General features: G+C 40.0%; 1 protein-coding gene across 1 annotated transcript in view; it reads left to right on the top strand.

Moving 5' to 3' along the window:
• The window catches only part of GADL1 (GAD like acidic amino acid decarboxylase 1), an 84,400-nt gene extending 71,211 nt beyond the window's left edge, over positions 1-13,189 (top strand). Inside the window, exon 15 of the mRNA XM_086742741.1 lies at positions 10,257-13,189. Coding sequence (XP_086598867.1) covers positions 10,257-10,430 — 174 coding nt within the window. The 3' untranslated portion in view covers positions 10,431-13,189. The remainder of the gene's footprint in view (positions 1-10,256) is intronic.
• Positions 13,190-18,091: the final 4,902 nt, after the last annotated feature.

Raw genomic sequence — 18,091 nt, 5'->3', positions numbered from 1 at the left:
GAATGTAGGGAACCTTTCCTGGAGCCACTGATCAATTGGAGACTTTATAAATTTTGTAGGAAGATTATTTGTATTTATTGAATTCTGTGGAACCTTTTCGATAAAGGAAGTGAAATCTAGCAGACTTTAATGGATGAGTTTTACATAGTAGATCGTAACTGCTTTCAAAGATCAAAAGATTGTTCTTGCTCTCTCTCTTGTAAAAATATATATGCTGGTGTGGAAGCCCAACAAAAACATGCAAGTTTTTCACCTTTTTTCACCCTACTATTCTTTTCCTTCTAATTGTACTTTTTTTTACATTTTTGGTGTGATTTATAGGTAGCTGTTGGCACAAAGGGAAATTGTGGCATTTGCCGCGGTGCAGAGTGAATACCAGGTCAGACTGGCAAAAGAATAAGGTCTCAGAGCAATTTGATATACAGGATTAGGGGATTTAATCTGTAGCTCTGAATGCTGAGCCGTATCTATAGGGGTGTAGGGTAGGCCTGTGGTTAGCAAATTTTTTATTCCATGCGTTCCTTTTGAGGTAAATATATTGTTACAAATCTCTGCGAGAGAGTTGCTAAATTTTGAGCCCAGTGTGCCTTCCCTCCCCACTCCACCCTTAAATTATCTAGGGATTGACTGCAGTCTAGTTCCATTTAGCTAAGGCTTTTATTAATTGCAGTTGCATATATTTTGGTTCTTTAGTTTGCAAATACTTGTAAGTACAAATCATTATTTCCCTTCACTTCCCACCCTTTCAGACTGCCAGAAAATTTGCAAATTTTGAAACCCTAGGAGTCCTGCTTTGCTCTTTCAGTTTCCTGATTATCCATGCATTTAAGCACAGAGGTTTGTAACATACCTTGCATTTCAGGTTGGGGGGTGGGAGTGGGGGACACACACACATGCTCCCTAGGCATGAGAGGAGCAGGAGGAGGAAGGCTGAGCTTGAAATGAGCGTTGTCCTGGGACAAGATGTACATGGGGAAAATGTTGTTGACCGATAGGGCTCCATGTGGAAGGGTTTGGTGGCCTTTAATTCATGTCCAGATTTATCTTTAAATAAATGAGTCTTGGGCAGGCAAAACAATTGTAATAACTGACATTTATTGTTCCTATATTTCACTGGATTGTGGGTAAAGGGGATCATTTCCTTTGTTTAATTGGATGATCAGATCAGACAGCAGCCTTGCTTTTGTGGCAGCAGTCTGAATCATGGTAGACAACACACCCCCACTTCCTCCAAAAGATAGTAAACAGCCTCTGTGAAGGTCATTATTATGTTTTTAAAGGAGAAAAAGAAGACACAAAAGATATCTTATTTTGTTGTAATACTCATTTTTCTTTAGATCTGATTAAAGAGTATGAACGGAGGCATTACTGTTCTTTAATCCTTACTGTAATGCAAATACAGAAGGTGCAGCTACCTTGTGCCAGAAGCTGATTTATGCAAGTAGTAAATAAGATCTCAACAATTGGGAATCATTGCAAGTTTCTGAAGTTACATTCCTTTCTCTACACCAGAAGTGTGTTGAGTTTTTGAACTTTTGTCACCATATAGTGTAATCTTTCTATTGTAAAGTGCTCCTCCCAGCCCCAGACACTCACGTTGCACTGTGATTTTTTTTCTCCCCCAGTGGAGTAGAACAGAAGCTCATCCCTATGCATACAAACTAAAAAAGGTATTTTTTTGTTAGTTACTCTTGCTTTCAAGATGACAAGCTACCCTTTCATCCTGAATGGAGAAGGGGAGCTTGTCTTTGGCAGGACTGAAAGACTGAAACCTAGTCATTAAAATGGGACCTTAATGAAATGTTGCACAGAAGAACCTTGTGTATGCTATGAAAGCTTTTAAAATAATTGTTTTTATAAAACCAGTAGTGCTCAACTCTTATGTAAACAGATCAGACTGCTGGATTCATAGCATTGTGTGCTAGACTTCGGAGTTTTCTTAATGCCTACCCTTTCCACATGGCTTGTTAGTAAGACGTAGGTAAAGCAACACAATAATAAGAAATCCACGTGAGTTGTCCTGAAAAGCCACGTGTACTCAGGCAGAAGGAGACGTGGGACTGTGCACCTGGAAAACGACGTTGTTCACCAATGTACATTTTGGCTGTAAGTAGAAATATACACAAACATCTTTAAGTGCTGATTCTGTTCTGGATACTGTCTGCTCTGCCTCCTCCTTTGCAGAGGCAAATACCATTAGTGTAAAAGCCTTTGTCTGAAGGCTATTTTTTGTTGCATAAATGACCGGCTAAAGAAGTCATTTAAGGCAATTAAAATCCAAAGTCAGCTTGCCATCTCCCATTAGTCAAGTCATTTTCAGTGACTTGTGGGGTTCATGAATGTGTCTTCTGGCAAAAGGGAATGGGTGAGAAGATGATGTGCAAAGTATGACAGCGTAGACATACCCACAGCCCTGAGTTGAAGGTGCACAGAGGATGTCGATGTTGGGACAAAAATACAGCAGCTTCTGTTCTCCTTTGATATGTTAGTTGCTGCAAAGCATGTGGAAGTGGTTACTGCTATTTTGACAAATGCACTTATTTCTCCTTTTGTTGCCTGGTGTGGCACAAGGGGAACACTGGCGCAACAGTGTACGGCAATAATTTATTAGTGGTTTAGGGATGAGGGCCCAGAACAAATTCTAGACAAAAGAAAAACATGTTTGGGTTTTACAGAGTGCCTTGGCTACGGGAACAAAGCTGTGATTGGGTGTGCAAATATTTGGTATTTCGATTGTCCGGGTTGGGGTGACAGCTGACAAATGGTCTGAGTTTGTTTTTAATTATCACCAAAAAGGAAAAAGGCTGTTGTTTTAAAGCCAGCAACTGATGTTGCAGCACAAGGCAAGAAAATGTACTTGACACTGGAGGATATACTTTCTCACTGTTATAATATGTTGAAAGCACTCTTACTTCCAAATATTTATAGTATTTAGCTAGTTTTGTGATTACAACCAACCAAGGAAAGTGTTCTGTTCACTTGTGTTGCAGCCAATGATTGATATTAAAATGCCACCTACTGTTCTTACTTAATACTGGCTAGTATCACTCATACCAAAGTTATCTTCTGCACTTGTGCTGGGAAATGCAGCAGATACGCTGTGACAGACGTTTGTGAGGCCTATTTGGCAGAGAAATGATTTAATATATATTATACTAGCGTAGAGAGCACCCAAGAGGTATCAGGGCTGATTGCAATAGATGTATGAACACATAGAGACTTCACAACCCTGAAGGGTTATATGCCTCCTGTGAAGGGAAAAAAAGAAAGATGTTACCCGAAAGAGAAGGAGTGATTTGTCCAAACAGCCTCTGGCAGGGTTAGGGACCAGTCCGATTTGTTGAGTCTGTATCCAGTTCAACCACTGTGCTGTCCTTGAAGCAAGATAAAAAACAATATTGTGAAGACCTACTGAAATTAATAGCCCATATGTAAAAGTTTAAAATTGTGTCCAAATACTTCACTGAATTGGGGTTTTGTTTACTTTTTTGGTAGCTATTGCTGTACAACAGTTTTTTTCTCTTGTGCATATACATGAATCCAACCTAGTAATTTCTAGCAGGAAGCGTAACTTGTCAGACTTTGTATAGCCGATAAATTGCCTTTTAAGTAACAATCACAAACTTCCAAATGAAAATTTGCCCCTTCTGGGGGAGCCAAAATAGATTTTTGTGGTCAGAAGAGAGAGACTGTTCTGTATAAACTTTTCTTCCCTTGCAAGGAGTAATTGAGGCAAGAATACAAAATGTGTTTTCCATATTTGTGAAATCATGAGAATGTGATCTTTCCATTTGTCAAAAGGGCGAGTAGCTACGAAGCGAGTGTCTTCTAGCTACGAATCTTCAGCCAATTTCTAGTGCAGTATTCAGTACCTTAGAGAATTCCGTCAAGGCTGAATTTGAGGAAGAGGAATAGTTTGATCTGCTGATATGCTCCTGTCTTTCCAACGCTGTCTAGCCTGCTTTTGCAGATCCCTAGAAAGGTTATTGATTTACCACAAGGGTGGCTTTCTCTAGTAAAAGCTGAAGGTTGTTTGCAAACTGCAACCTGAAGCAGACACATCAGGAGGAAATTTAAATATTGCATTCTGCTTCCGTTGAAGTCCCTGGCAATTTTGAAATCAATTTCAGGAGGAGAAGAATGGGGTCTGGTGACTGAGAGTCGCTGCTGCCAGCAGCTGGAATAGCTCTTCACCTTTATGTTGCGTAGATGCTCAGTGACTTGGAACTGTTCAGAAGATTTGGAAAAATGTTTCTGATAGCAGTTGCCAGTATTAACAGCAGTTTTTACAGGCATTCTGACTTTGTAGTACTTACTGGGCTAGCACGTTTAGTCATCCACACTACTCAAAGCTCTTCACATGAGATTCCCAGCCAAATTTTGCCGACAGAACATGCAGTCTCATGAATTTTCTCATACTTTCTGTCTTTTCTGTGGGCCAAAAATTCTACAGATGTTTTAGTTAAGAAATATCAGCACTTTTGATCCCACATATTTATGGTTGTACAAACAATGGATTTTTTGGTTTCACCATCGAATTAAGAAACTAGAAGCAATTTTTTGGTTTCAGTTGACCAGAAAGAATTTGTGTTTTCAGACAAACTAAAATGAAGCAATTTGCTTAGTTTCAGTTTCCTCAGCCCTTTTCTATTGAAAATAGGTCAATTTCCAATTGAATTTAAGTTTTAATTGAAAACAGGGTTCTGAAACAAATACTCAAAATATTTTTGTTTCAAAAATTTAGAAAACCTTTAGGCTTTTCTGATGTCTTTATTTTTCTGGATAATGCTATCTTTTCCCTTGGGCTATTTGTCAAATTCACATTTTTTTTTTCCCCCTGAAGCAATATATTTTCATAAATTCATCACTTAATAGAATTTTTTTACCCAGCATTGTTTTCAGTTTGCAACTCAATTCCTGTTGCCTTAGTGCTTAAATAAAAAATTTGCAGAATGCTACTTTTCAAGAGTATAGCTTCTAGCCTACAGTTTGGAAAAGCTGTTGTGCTATGTCAACATCTAGTATGACTAGACTGATACAACTAGAGTCTGTGAGAATGATGGCAGTACAGGTAGCATTCAGGTAACAGAGGTACACTGTCAGAGGCATAGAAAATAATTTGTGATGGGATAGTTTGCAAATACTGGGTTAGGTCTAAAATGACATCCCTTACAGATCAAGGGAGGGCATGGAGAAATAAATTTATAACCAAAGTTGAACATGTTCTTCCATTATCGCTAAGCTATTTTGCAGTTGTCAAACCTGAGCTTTCTTGCACTTTCAGCATATCCGTTAATTGCAATTGTAAGAAACAACATCAGAGCAGAAAAATAAGAGGCAAATTAAAACCAGTAGGTGCTTATTTCTATATTTGAGCAGGAAGAACAAGGTAGCATATTTGTTGGGAAATTCTGCTCCTCCTTAGAACAACTTATTTGGCTATCCATACCCAGGAGCATTAGTGCAGCTGGGGTTGGGGGCTCAGTGGATTTGCCTCCTATGAACAAAAGAGCTACATTACTCTTTTCTGTCCCTTGTCATCAGAAAGCATCAGCTATTTTGGACTAAATATAGGACTTGGGTTATAAGCTGGTAATAGTGGGGTCCGTACTTTAGAAGTTAATGGGATTGTGTGATTTGAAAAAGCTAGGCACCTACCCTCTCTACTGTGGGGGGATTTTCTGTAGTTAGAATAAACTTTTACAAACCAATCCTAATTACAAATATCCATACTGTTCAACAGGAGTCAGCTTACAGTGAATGTATTCCAAAGCATAATACTGTGGTGTAACTAATTGGGTGGGAACAGAGCTGCTCTGGAGATTTCACTTTACACAAGAAACCCATGGGCTAGGAAATTGTTCTTAGTTTAAGGACCAAGCTTACATAGCTTGACCACTGTGAGAATGGTTTTGAAGGCCTTGCTAGCTGGAAGAAGAAGAAATTATCTCAAATAGGTGTTTCATCAAGCCTTCTGAAAGGATTTTAACTGTCCAAACGTAGGAACTAGCTCTTGGAGACACTAGGTGCCTGCTTCTGCTGAGAAAGCACTCAACTCTATAGATGAGTCAGTCCTTAATGGTGGTTGCTGAAGTGTGTATGCGGTCACAGCCTGAGCTTGGTGGAAATTCTTGAAGTGTTGGAGAAACTTGCATTGAATGCCATTGACGAGTCAATTAGGGGAACATAGTGGTTTTTAAGGTATTTCCCTGCTGTATGATTGTGCAGAACCACTCTTCTCAAGGATACTTGAGATATGGAGAGGGAGATATGTTGCTTTCCTGGTCCTCCTGGTACACTAGATACTTCAGCTGTAGTGTTCAAGCTGGCCCTGGCTGCTTATCACACTGCTCTGTGTGTGTACGTGCTGGGAAGGAACATTGGCGTCTTCCATGTGAATATATAGGATGATCAGCTGTGGTTGGGACTCTTGATAGAAACAACTTAAACTTTAGGGCTAAAACTTTCTGTTGTTTGTAGTGTGGCTGAGTGCTGGCTGAGAGAGGGAGAAGAGATTATCCTCTCACCTAGGTAGATAGAGAAGGAGCTTAACTACTGTGTAATTTTTGCTCTAGTTTGACAAAAACTCTGCTATTAACAGTAAGGGAAGCATGAGATGTTACAGCCTCTGTGTAGGTCTGCACGGGGAGACTGTGATGCATGGATCAGTCCTCAGGCAAAGTAGTTTCCTGAGCCTCTGGTTGCCCAGTGCAATGTGAGCAGCTCTGCTGCAGGATGGCCTTCCGTGCACTGTACATCCTCCTCACCTTTCCAGGTATAAGAAGGGCATGTCTGCTAGCAAATATGCTGCTGTAGTGAATGTTTGAATAATATCTCCAGGATGGATTGTCAGGGGAGGCCAGCGGTGGGAAGGAAGAGGTGAATGGAGCAAGGGAGAGAAGAGGACTTTGGCATTAGGATATATTACACTTAAAATTCTGAGACTGCTCCACTGACGGGCCACATAAAGAATTAGATTTACAATTTGAAGTAAGTTCTGTAGTAAAATAATTGGACTGGTGAAGCAATCTCACTCTCAGTAATTGCTTTCCAAGGAGCCTGTCCTGAATGGGGCTGTGCAGCTCTTTCTGATATTTGAGCATTCTCAGGTCTCATTGACTTCAGTGGGAATGAAACTCATTGAACTCCTCACTAGGCAATTAGTTCCTTATAGGTCTAATTTTTCTGCTGCAAAGTGGTAGCTGCCTTTACTTTCAGTTAGCCGTCATACCCCGTGCTCCTCAAGTCCAAGCCTTAGCATGCATGAATCATTTAATGATTCTTTTGTAAGACATGTACTTAAGCATTTGTGCATGTATTCCGTTCCTTACTGCTTTCTGTGGATAGGAGCCCTGATAGTTCTGCTACAGTGACTGCGTCACGTTAGGAAGTACAACATGCAAAACACTCCATGGAAAATCTTTCAAAAAATAATCCTGTCAAATGCCCATAAGACAGTTTTATGCTTTGTTTCTTTTAAGTGGAGAATGTTTGTTTTCCTTTCAAAAAGGGATGTATGCACTTCAAATTAAGAGGACGACTTCATTAGCTTGGAGGATGAATGAGATAATGAAAGTGAGATTTTTCCACTTTCCTTTCCATGAGAGAAGATCTACTGAAATACAGTATATTTACAGTGCTTAAATTACTGAGGCTCTAAATGTTTTTGCTTTTGTGGTCTCAGTTTGTGCTACTGCACATTTTGGGATGATGGATTGTGGAGCACTGGGTGTTGAAATGAAGAGAATCAATAGCCTGATACAAAAGATGAAACAACTCTGATGGAACATCAATAAAGGCTAAAAGTTGCTATAGGGATTTGAATCTTAAAGAAGAGCTTGAGAAAGTATATTAAGAAGAATTTGCTTCTCCCCTTGCACTTGTAGTGTCTTTATTCCATGAGCAGAAGTGCTTGGGGGTTCTTGTCAAGTATAAGGGTGAAGGAATTTTTTCTTTTCTGTCTGTATACGGTGCCCAGCACAATGTCTCCTGGGCACAATGTCTTCCAAGCGTTCTCACAGTGTCATTGCTATCTCAGCCTATAGCTGATGTGGATAAAAATGGAAGAGTAGAGATCTTAATAGCCGTGTGTGCTCTTAAAGGGTTGAACACATGCGAACTGTAGGAGAGTTTTTACCATGCCAAAGTTATTCACTGTTTGAGAGAATGTGTGTTGCAGGTCTCTTCACTAGTGTGCATAACCAGGAGTGGTCCCAACCAAGTGCCTTCCCATTTGACTCCACCACTGGCAAATTGTGCAAAAACAATTATAAGGCCTAGATTTTGCCCTAGTGTTAGCACTGTGCAGTACTGCATTCAGTGATTTATTAAGATTGGTTTTTTTTCTTGTGAGTATGGACTCCCAGAGGTTAGTCTGATGTAATTCTGAGCTATAAAACAAGAAACGTGAGGAATCCTTAAATCACTTGCTAGGCAGACAGAAACCCAGGTGGATGGTGGTATAGGGATATATTTGATTATTTTGGTTGCAGATAAACAGCAGAACTGTGTTTTCATTGGTAGCTTTCATTAGGATCTTTACGCGGTAGGCACACCTGGAGCTCCACATTAGGTTTTATGGATTTTATGGAAAAAGGTGCTATTGAATGTGACTGAAGGCATTGCAGAATGCCTCTTAACATTTCTGTTGGAATTCTGAATGTTCTTGTCCTCATTGTTGTTTTCTTGTTTCCCAAATGTTTATCAGAAGTACTTTCACAACTTATTTGTCTTTTTTTTTTTTGCTAGCAGCAATATGCAAAAAACCCAAAATTCTGATTGCATATTGCATTCTGAAAGGATATTTATTGCTTTTGTGTGCGTAATTCATACTGATGTCACACTCTGGACTTTAATTACAGTCGTGACTCTATCGCTCTCACAGTTTAAAAAACAACCATTAAATAAACCACAGAGCTTTGTCACAAAGATAAACCAAAACCAGAGAGGCAAATTAAGTTAGAACCGTAAACACTCCTCCTCTGAATTCAATGTACATCTTGAAAAAATGGTAATTTAGGCATGTACCACTAAACAAATACAGGAAAGCTAGGCTGTTATCATTTAAAACCTTAGCTGTTTCTATCTAAGCAAACTGTATGGGACCTGCCTTCTAAAATGTGCCATGTAAAAATAAAGCTATTAAGGCAAGGTTGGCATCATCATTTTTCTTTTGCAGATCAGGTGGTAGTTTCTGGCAGTAACTTTTAGAGCTGAAATAAATTAATGCAGAAACCAAGGTTAGGTCATACACCTATTTACTTAGTTCAAAGTCAAACTCTCACAAAAGGAAGAAAAGGAATGCAGTATTCTGAAATACATTAGTGTTATTAGTAATATATTAAAATGCAATACATTTTTTAAAAATACTACTTCTGTCAAAATACTTATTTATGTTGAATTCTGTCTTCCAAGGAATACTTAATCCAGCAATGTATTTAAGCTTATGACTGATTTGAAGCATGAGAATACAGAACTACCCACATGCTTAAGGTTAAGCATAAGATTAATTGGACAAGGTTAATAGCCCTGCTGAGATGAGGTCAGGTGTTCAGCTATAAGGACTTGACTCCACCAATCTTACTTAGGAGTTTTTTTTCTGCAGTGAGACACCTACGAGATTTCATCCCATTCAACACAAGAGTGGTGTAGCCTAATGCTACTTATGCCTTAAATCTAAGAGATGAAATCTTAAGCTCCAGGATCAGGCCTTCTCCCTTCATATTGTATCACACTGACTTCTTTGGCAGCTTAGGTTTCACAAGGGTTCAATGGAGAGTGTCCTCTAAGGAGAGCTACTTTGCAGATGTGGAGAAGGGCCATCAAGGGCGAGTAGTCAGCCTTAGCCTAGTTATCATAAGGAGAGAAACCCTGCCTTTTACCAGCTGTGGTTGACGTTCTTCCTGAGTTCAAACCTTTGATCTAAATCAGGAAGATTAGGGACCTTAACCCAAGCTTTCCCATGTCACAGATGAATGCCCCAAGCAGCAGGCTTTTGGAGGTTTTAGATCTTGCTCTGATTCTGCCAGAAGTCCAAGAATCTGAGGGTCTCAGTGCACAGTTTGCCTCTAAACCTGCGCATCTGAGCTTTAATGTTTCTTGGGGCAGGCAATGGGAAGGCAGGCAAGGGGTGGAAACCTCAGACATTTCAAAAAAAAACCTTCATAAGTCACAAAATACAGTTCCTGCCCAAATCGACTGAGTGTGAGTGTGACATCTGAGTGTGACATCAACCCTTTTTTTGTCTCTGCTTTCAGGTTGCTCCTATAGTTAAAGAAAGGATGATGAAGAAGGGCAGCATGATGCTTGGGTACCAGCCTCACCAGGGCAAAGTCAACTTCTTCCGCCAGGTGGTGATCAGCCCGCAAGTTAGTCGAGAGGACATGGACTTCTTGCTGGATGAAATTGAACTCCTCGCTAAGGACTTGTAGCTGTAGCTCCACAGCACCAGGTGCTGCTCAGGTGATGTTTATGGAAAGAGAATGGCAGCAGCATTCTGGTGCTATTTTGTGAAAGGTAGTGAAAAGCATGACATATAGTTTGGAAACTGTCATTTTACAGAGTGATGTTGAGAGCTCTGCAGGTAGAAACCCCTTCACAGGAAAGTATTCGCTGATGGGGGCTGAGAGTGGCCGGGGGCAGGCCAGTGCTTGCAGCACCAGTGCCACCATTCTGGGAAGTGTTTCCTCAAGAAGGGAGCACTTCTGACAATGGTGTCTACGTCCTAAGGAGAGCAGCTATTTACGGGGTGCCTGTGCACAGTGCAGCTCAAAGGGGTCACTTACATTTGCAGGCAATACTCCTCCGAAGCTACCGTTAGTGGATTTCACTCAGTGAGCTTTAAAATGCTAGTTAATACTTAGTCTTCTCTGTCAATGTTTTAGTTTGGTATGTGTTTAAGGGTAGAGGCCTGGTTGGTAGTTACACTGATAAGACTGAACATCGTGGACTTGTATGAAGCATTCCTCAAGGCCCCTAACTAGGTGGATTGCCCAGATTTTCCATCATGAGCACAGTCAGCATGGGGTTGTGCAGCCACCATCCTGCGAGATTTGCAGGACCCACCTGCACAAAGCCACAAGCAACCAACATTGACCCTGCTTTGAGCAGGTAGAACTAGATGACCTACTAAGATCCCTTCCAACCTAACTGATTTTGTGATTCTATGAAATAGAATGATTGGGCCCAGTCAGTGTTTGCCAGTGTTGTCCACCCAAAATATCACCACCACTTCAGCAGAGCTGAGAACATTGGAATAGCACTTAGAAGTTCTTACCTCTTTATTGACAGGAGTTACCTGTCATTTCTGAACTGCTGTTCACCTTCCTCTGTTTTTAAAGCATAAAGATCTATTTAGCACCTTTTAGATGCACTTTAAAATTATAACAGAGAAAAAATAAATATATTTACCTGAAGGATATATATATTTTTATGCATGGTGACTATATATTAAGAGTATAGCAAAATTACATATTTGTCATTGTCTGTCTGTATTTTCCTGCAGATTTGAGATGACTCAGTCTTATGTTATCAGTATATAATTTGTATTTTGACACTGAGATTAAGGTGGTGGTGATCAGTGAAGCCTGCCTGTGATATGAACAGTCTGAGTATTTTTTGTCAATCTTAAATTGCAAAATTAAATTCTAAACTTCATGTTTGTGTTACGAATTACAGTTTACTTTTGATCTGTTTTTATAAAGATAGAAATGTCTTTTTTTTGGGGTGAAGTTCTTGCAGCAAACTAATGGAAATAACCGCGTCTTTCACCTTGTAATCGACACCTATGTAACTTCAATGTTTTGATGTTTGTTTCTTATTCTGTATTTGAGGTGGTACTGACCAATATAAACCTTTCTGCTATAATGTTTTCTGTCCTGCTGAAAGCTGTCCTTGAACACAATGCTTTCTTGTTTCCATTTCCTACATTGTACTAGGATCCAACATTGCGTGACATTCCTACTTCCACTCTCCAGGATGATGGTATGGAAAGTTTATCAAAGTCATGATACCCAAGGAGGTCACACTATCAGAGCAGTAGACAGGAGCAAAAGTCACCCTGCAGCACTTGACAGATGCCTTTAACGGTGTCCAGGAAGTGAATATTTTTGTGCTATTGTAGTGAGCCACTGGACCTTAAGTCAAAACCCACATTGATATTAACATTAGAATGAACATAGTGATGTGTTCCAAGTGTTCTGCACTGTAATACCTGCAGTTCACTTTATCATTTATTATCTTGTGCTTCTGGCTATACCAGCTTGGAAAGCACTTAACTAAATTCTGGGCCTGTAAGGGTTTTTTAGCTTCCCAGCCCCTCTGGGTGGAGTACAGAGTATGCAAGGGGTGCTGGATGGATGAGATTACTTTGCTGTTGCTTCTTGAGTTAAAAAGGACTGTTACTCTTTCTCCTTCTCTTTTTTGACCTGAAAGGAAAGACAGAATACCATGTCAGGATGTTTTTGATTATGGTCCAGATTCTTGGTGAGTACTTGATTTTCTTGATTCAGGGGGAGCTATGTCTCCTTCTGTCAGCTAAGAATTTGGTCCATGGTGTTTTGTTGCACTGCTACTATCAGAAAAGTGTTAGTCTTGTTTCTCATCGTGTTGTTTGTGCATTTCTGTTTCCAGGTACTGTGACACGGCACATGTCAGACTGAAGTAACCAGTTCCTTTCTGTAGCAGTAGTGGCTATGGTATTTTTAAATGTGAGCAAAATATAACTTTTTTTTAATGTTTGCAGAAAATAGGTCTCTGATCAACATGTGCACTGATATCTTCAAAGTGTGATGTGAGTACCTTATCTCATCTCCATATATTTTCTATTATTGCTGACCCCTTATCACATCCCAGGTGTGCAATATGATGGTCTCATTTCAGGACTAATGTCATTTTCTCATAGTTGCCTATTTAGGATAGTATATACAAAATGTCTGTTTTGTAGCTGATGATTTTAATAAAAAGTGAAGTAAATGACACCCTTATAAATACAGGTTGTGTTTGTCATTTGTCAATCTAAAACTGCAGAGATATATATAAAGAAGGGATGCATGAGCTTTCCAGATGGAGAAGCAACAAACTGCCAGCACAGCTTTAAAATGTGAAACCTAGTCTAACTCTGCTTCAGGATGTGGTTTATCTGTGTGCTGTGCCCAGATCATCTTTAATAAACATCTTGGATGAAAATGTGTCACAATTTATCTTACTCCTTCTTTCAAATGCAGAAGTTAAATTGTTTTAGCAGAAATGGCCATTTAATTTAGTTATTTACTATTCTAGCTAGATGGGATTGGCCCACAAGCTCCCTTTCCTAGTTACTGAGAAGTGCCATCTCTCAGAATGCGAAGACAAGTTCTGGAAGTACTGAGGTATAGGTATAAATCAGTGTAGAATCTAATCCACTGGCTGTTTCAATCATTGTAATTTCTTGTGTCTACTATTAATAATCTTTTTTCAATATGGAGCTTTAGGAAAGGAAGGAAATATTTAGACAGAAGGGATGCTGATGCAGTTTTTGCTCTCAGTTGTGTGGATGCATCTTGTGAGAACCTCGGGCATTTTGTGCTGGGTCCATGTGCAAAAATCACCCACACAAATCATGCCTGGAACAAGCAGTCCTGATCTCAGGAATTCAAATATGATTTTCTGTGATAGATTAATACAAATCAATGAAGTCTGATTATGTATAATTTTACTGCTTCTAACTCTTACTGAGTTAACTGGAAGCACTTGCTGGACTGGGGTTGTGAGTTTTATCACTGGGATCTTTCATTTCAACACCAGCAGTTTGGCACTCGGAATACCTCCATTATCTATTCAAGTTTCGTGCCTAGAAAATCAGATTTATCTTTTTTTTTTCTGTGAGACTGAATTGAAATGTATTTTCATTTGTATACTTCAGTGATGCACTAAGATGCTTTTCAACTATCATTTGACCCTTAAAGGACAAGTAATGTCCTTTAAGAGAAATCTGGTAGAATGGGTAGAGTTCCATTCCCAGAATGTCAGCTGTAAAAACCTGTTATGTGCCTGAGGCTTTCTGATACACACAGATCACAGCATTAGTTCATGCTCAAGTAATTTTTATTTTTAAATCCTGGGGTAGCATTATTTGGCTTACAAAACGGATGCGAAATGTTGAAGGCATAGGAGAAGAATAATTCAGAAATACTAAATGCTAAGTCTGCTTTCTCCAGTTATGTCACACATGACCTCTATGACAAGCCAATGGTAAGCTGGAAGTGTCATTTGAGCCCCTCTGTTCTCAAAAGCACTAAATCTGTCCAGCGTCTCTTTCCTGCTGCCTACTTCCATGGGCTTTCAGCGGGAGGGTGAACTGTGTTCATCCTGGAAACTGCTTGTATGCAAGGCTCACTCACACACCCGCCTTCCTTTCTGTGGCATAATTGGTAAATGCTGATAAATCATTTGAGCTTATAAGCACCGTGTCTAGTACAGTAACTGCTAAATATTGCTACTGTTACATCCTGAAATAATGCAATTGCACACATTCATTATGTCTTAATTGCACATGCTAATTGCAGGTTAGATGCAATCAAAGCAGCACTGCCTGGCAAATGCACTGTGCAAACCACGAGAAGCCCTGGTAGAGGGGTTTCCTTTCTTTAAATTGAATCTACTCTCCCACAATTACATGTTTTTGCTTCAGATGTACAATTAGATGTTATTACTCTAATTCTGTAACCACACAATAATCAACCAAAAATTACTTTGAGAGGCAAAACAAAACAAGGAAATTTGCACAGCAAGAGGTACAATAAAGAGAACGTCAAAGGTTTCAAGGCAAACCCACAGAAGGAAACAATGGTCATATGAATGATTAACCTCTGCTAAATCTAATGTACGTGACTGTGCTGCATGGCTGCGCGGTGGGAGCAGAGCGGTGAAGCAGCACCCACCATGGAGTCATGAAAGAACTTGCATATACCCTAACTCTGCAGCAGGCTGCCCCAACGTAGCATGGTCCATCCGCTGTACCTAGACAACCCCTTCTGGAAGGCAGGACACTTTGTAGTACAGTAATGATTTTTGTGTATACCAGAGTGAATTTTGTTTTAAAGCATTCTCAGTAATCAAAGTGATACTGAAAGGGTAATCTTGAAAAAGCCCAACAGAGATGACCACTTTAAGCTTCAGTAGCTCATGTACAATTGAAGTATAATACATCACATATTTTAACTGTTTATTTAAAAAAAATCAGTAAAATCTTTATTTTATGAAGGATAAAGGCCAATAATAGAAAGTGAAGGACATGGGCCCTTAATAGTGCTGTCAAACACAGATGTTCTGTTGTGATGAAATTCTTTCTTTCTTGTAAGTACTTTCTTGTAAGTAACTTGGAGAGCGTTAATTTCTACAGAGCTAATTAAAAATGGAAAGTATGATGAAAGCACTTGCCATGAAATAGCATGGAAAATAACATCTGCCTTTGGGACTGTGTGCTCTATTGTCCTCTGTATAACACTGTTCGATCAAGAAACTTTCACCCAGCTTGTCATTCGGGGAAGTGACTCCTGAAATCTGACAGGCACTGGCACTGGCAGCTTTATACATCCTGCCCCTTTCATGCCAGGTGATAAGGATTTTTTTACTCTTTTCTGTTTCTGTGCCATCTCTCATGGCTGGACATTTTTTTTCAGAGGGAGATTTTTCAGTTTTTGGCACCATAGGAAAAATGTCAGAGTAGCAGAAGGAGGAAAATTGAAAGCTGAAGCAAAAGCAGTGCTCAGGTTGGTGTCTTGAAGTGACATTTTGCCTTCTCTTTCTCAGCAATGGATTTGTCTAGATGCTCAGCTGATGATCACTCACTGCTCCTGTGAGAACTGTCGTAACACCAAGATCAGGACTTTGCTGTGCACTGTGCAACATGGGAAACCAATTTGGCCTTGGAAAACAAGGCAACAGGTGGGAGAAAAATGTTAGTTGTCTTGTTTTTCAGAAGAATGATGCACAAGGAATTTAAAACTTCTATTTTTGTGAAAAGTCACACCGTGGCTTTAGAAAAATTGTTGAAGGAGTCACAACCAGGAGACAGCAGACAGTGAAAAATGGGACATAGTGTGATATGGGCTTAGCAGAGAGAGATGGTGCTAGACTAACCATTTTTTTTTCTGTGAAAAAAAAAAATTGATTTTCTAGACTGGACTCTTACAGTATTTGATGTGGTATCATTTGGAAAACATAAAATGAGAAGCAGGATGGAAAATGTAAGGTGGGTAGGGCTATCTAGTGAAAAATGAACATGTGTGATGGAGAAAGGAAGATAACCAGTTATGTACTGGTATGGATTTCAGGCTAATCTAGCTTCATACTGTCATCATGAACCCTTTCAGGTAGATCAGACGTGTTCATGAAATTTGCTGATGAAGCTATGTTGTCAGTTTTAGAGTTTGATGTGCGTGAAGAACTAGGTGATTTTTAAGAGCTTGTGGCAGGCGAGACTCAGTCAAACAGTGCAAAATCTTTGGGGACTTGCAAAAAGCTGCAACTTTTTGGTTAGGTGTACAATGTACTAAACACTTGGGAAATAGAAGCTTGTGGGGATAAGTATAATGATGGCATAAATAGCAGTGTATGAGCTAAGCCTAAATGCCATATAAATAGTCAGCCATCCAAGAAATTTGGTGGTAAACATCAAAGCAGATCTGGCCTCTCATCTGGAGCATGGTGGCAGACCTCGTGGCTGATCCAGACCTCTATCCCCCAGCTCTCTTGTCTCAAGCTGTGAGCAGTGAACAGTGAGAATATTAATTGATTTTGCAGAGCCAAAGAGCAGCGCTGACTAGTCGTGTGCTCCATCTACTGGTGTGTCCTCTGGTAACCAACTTGTGCCACACACAGTATGTCTCTTCCAAAGAGCGCTCTTAGACATCCCAGAATTCGAACTACTTCTTGGGATTTTTTTCAGACAAACATGATTTGTCAGAAAATGTTGCTTTGTTTTAAGAAATCTCCTGTGAAAACATTGGATTTCAATGGACTTTAGGGAAATACACGCAGGCCTGAGATAATTTCTTGTCATCCTGCCTCAATAGTGATAGGAATGTGTTTCCATGCCATGTAACCCGTAATGACACCGGTCACTGGTTTGGCACATGCATGCTTAGCAATGGGGAGTTCTGGGTGCCATGAAAAATGCACTTCCCTGACTCTGAGCCTCTCAGCTGAGCAGTGATTCCTTACTCTTGCTCTTTACCAAGGTTAAAAATGGAATCAAGAGCACGTAAACCACTTTTAAGCTGTATGGCCTCAGAGTGCTGAGTTTCCAGGCTTGATTTTTGTTCTGAAGCAATCCAAATTTCCTTTCCATGAGAAATATTAATGTTCTATGGTGAGTTACAAAAGAGGATGTCCTTCCCCCTTGCCCCACCATGTTTTGGAATTTCCCACAGAACAAAATTTCCAGCTCCTCGACCACCTTGAACTCAGACCTTCGGAGGCACAGACTAAACATACAACTGCAACCCCTGTGGCAGGAAACGACCTCAAGATGCCATTGAGACAATATGAAGGCCCTCCAGAGACAGGACAAGTGATACCAGAGAACTAGTGTCTAACCTTTGCCTGGTCTATAATTAATGATCAAAATTGCTGGACTTCCTGCAGCCTTCCCACGAGGTTTTCTTAATGGATAATCTAGATTTTCCCTGCTGTGCTTGATCCATCCACCGAGATTAGGGGCAACACATATTTTTCCTCTTTGCAACTTCTACATGTTCAAAGATTATTATCTTTTTACTCCTTAATCATCTTCTTTTCTAGTTCTAAATTACAGTAATTCCATTCTAGTTCTGAATTACAGTCATTAGGGCCTCCCACGTTTCCTCAGAGGCCCTGTTTCTAAGTCTTCTGATTATTCTGCTGCCCAAAACAAGACTGAGCAGTCCTCTGAAACCTTGCCAGGGTTCAAAAGAGAGACAGGATTACTTCGTACATCTCTCAGCCACCACTGCTGCTTATACATCATGGTGTGACGTTCACCTTTTTTTGTAACAGCAAGACGCTATTGTCTCTTGTTAGGTTTGTGATCCACTCTGAGCACTAGAACTTCTTTGGCTTCGCTGCTCTACAT

Source organism: Chlamydotis macqueenii, chromosome 2 (genome assembly GCF_036417535.1).
Source record: "Chlamydotis macqueenii isolate bChlMac1 chromosome 2, bChlMac1.mat, whole genome shotgun sequence".
In the NCBI taxonomy this organism is placed as follows: domain Eukaryota; kingdom Metazoa; phylum Chordata; class Aves; order Otidiformes; family Otididae; genus Chlamydotis; species Chlamydotis macqueenii.
The sequence above is the reverse complement of the archived record's forward strand: the minus strand, read 5'-3'. Positions and strand labels throughout refer to the sequence as shown.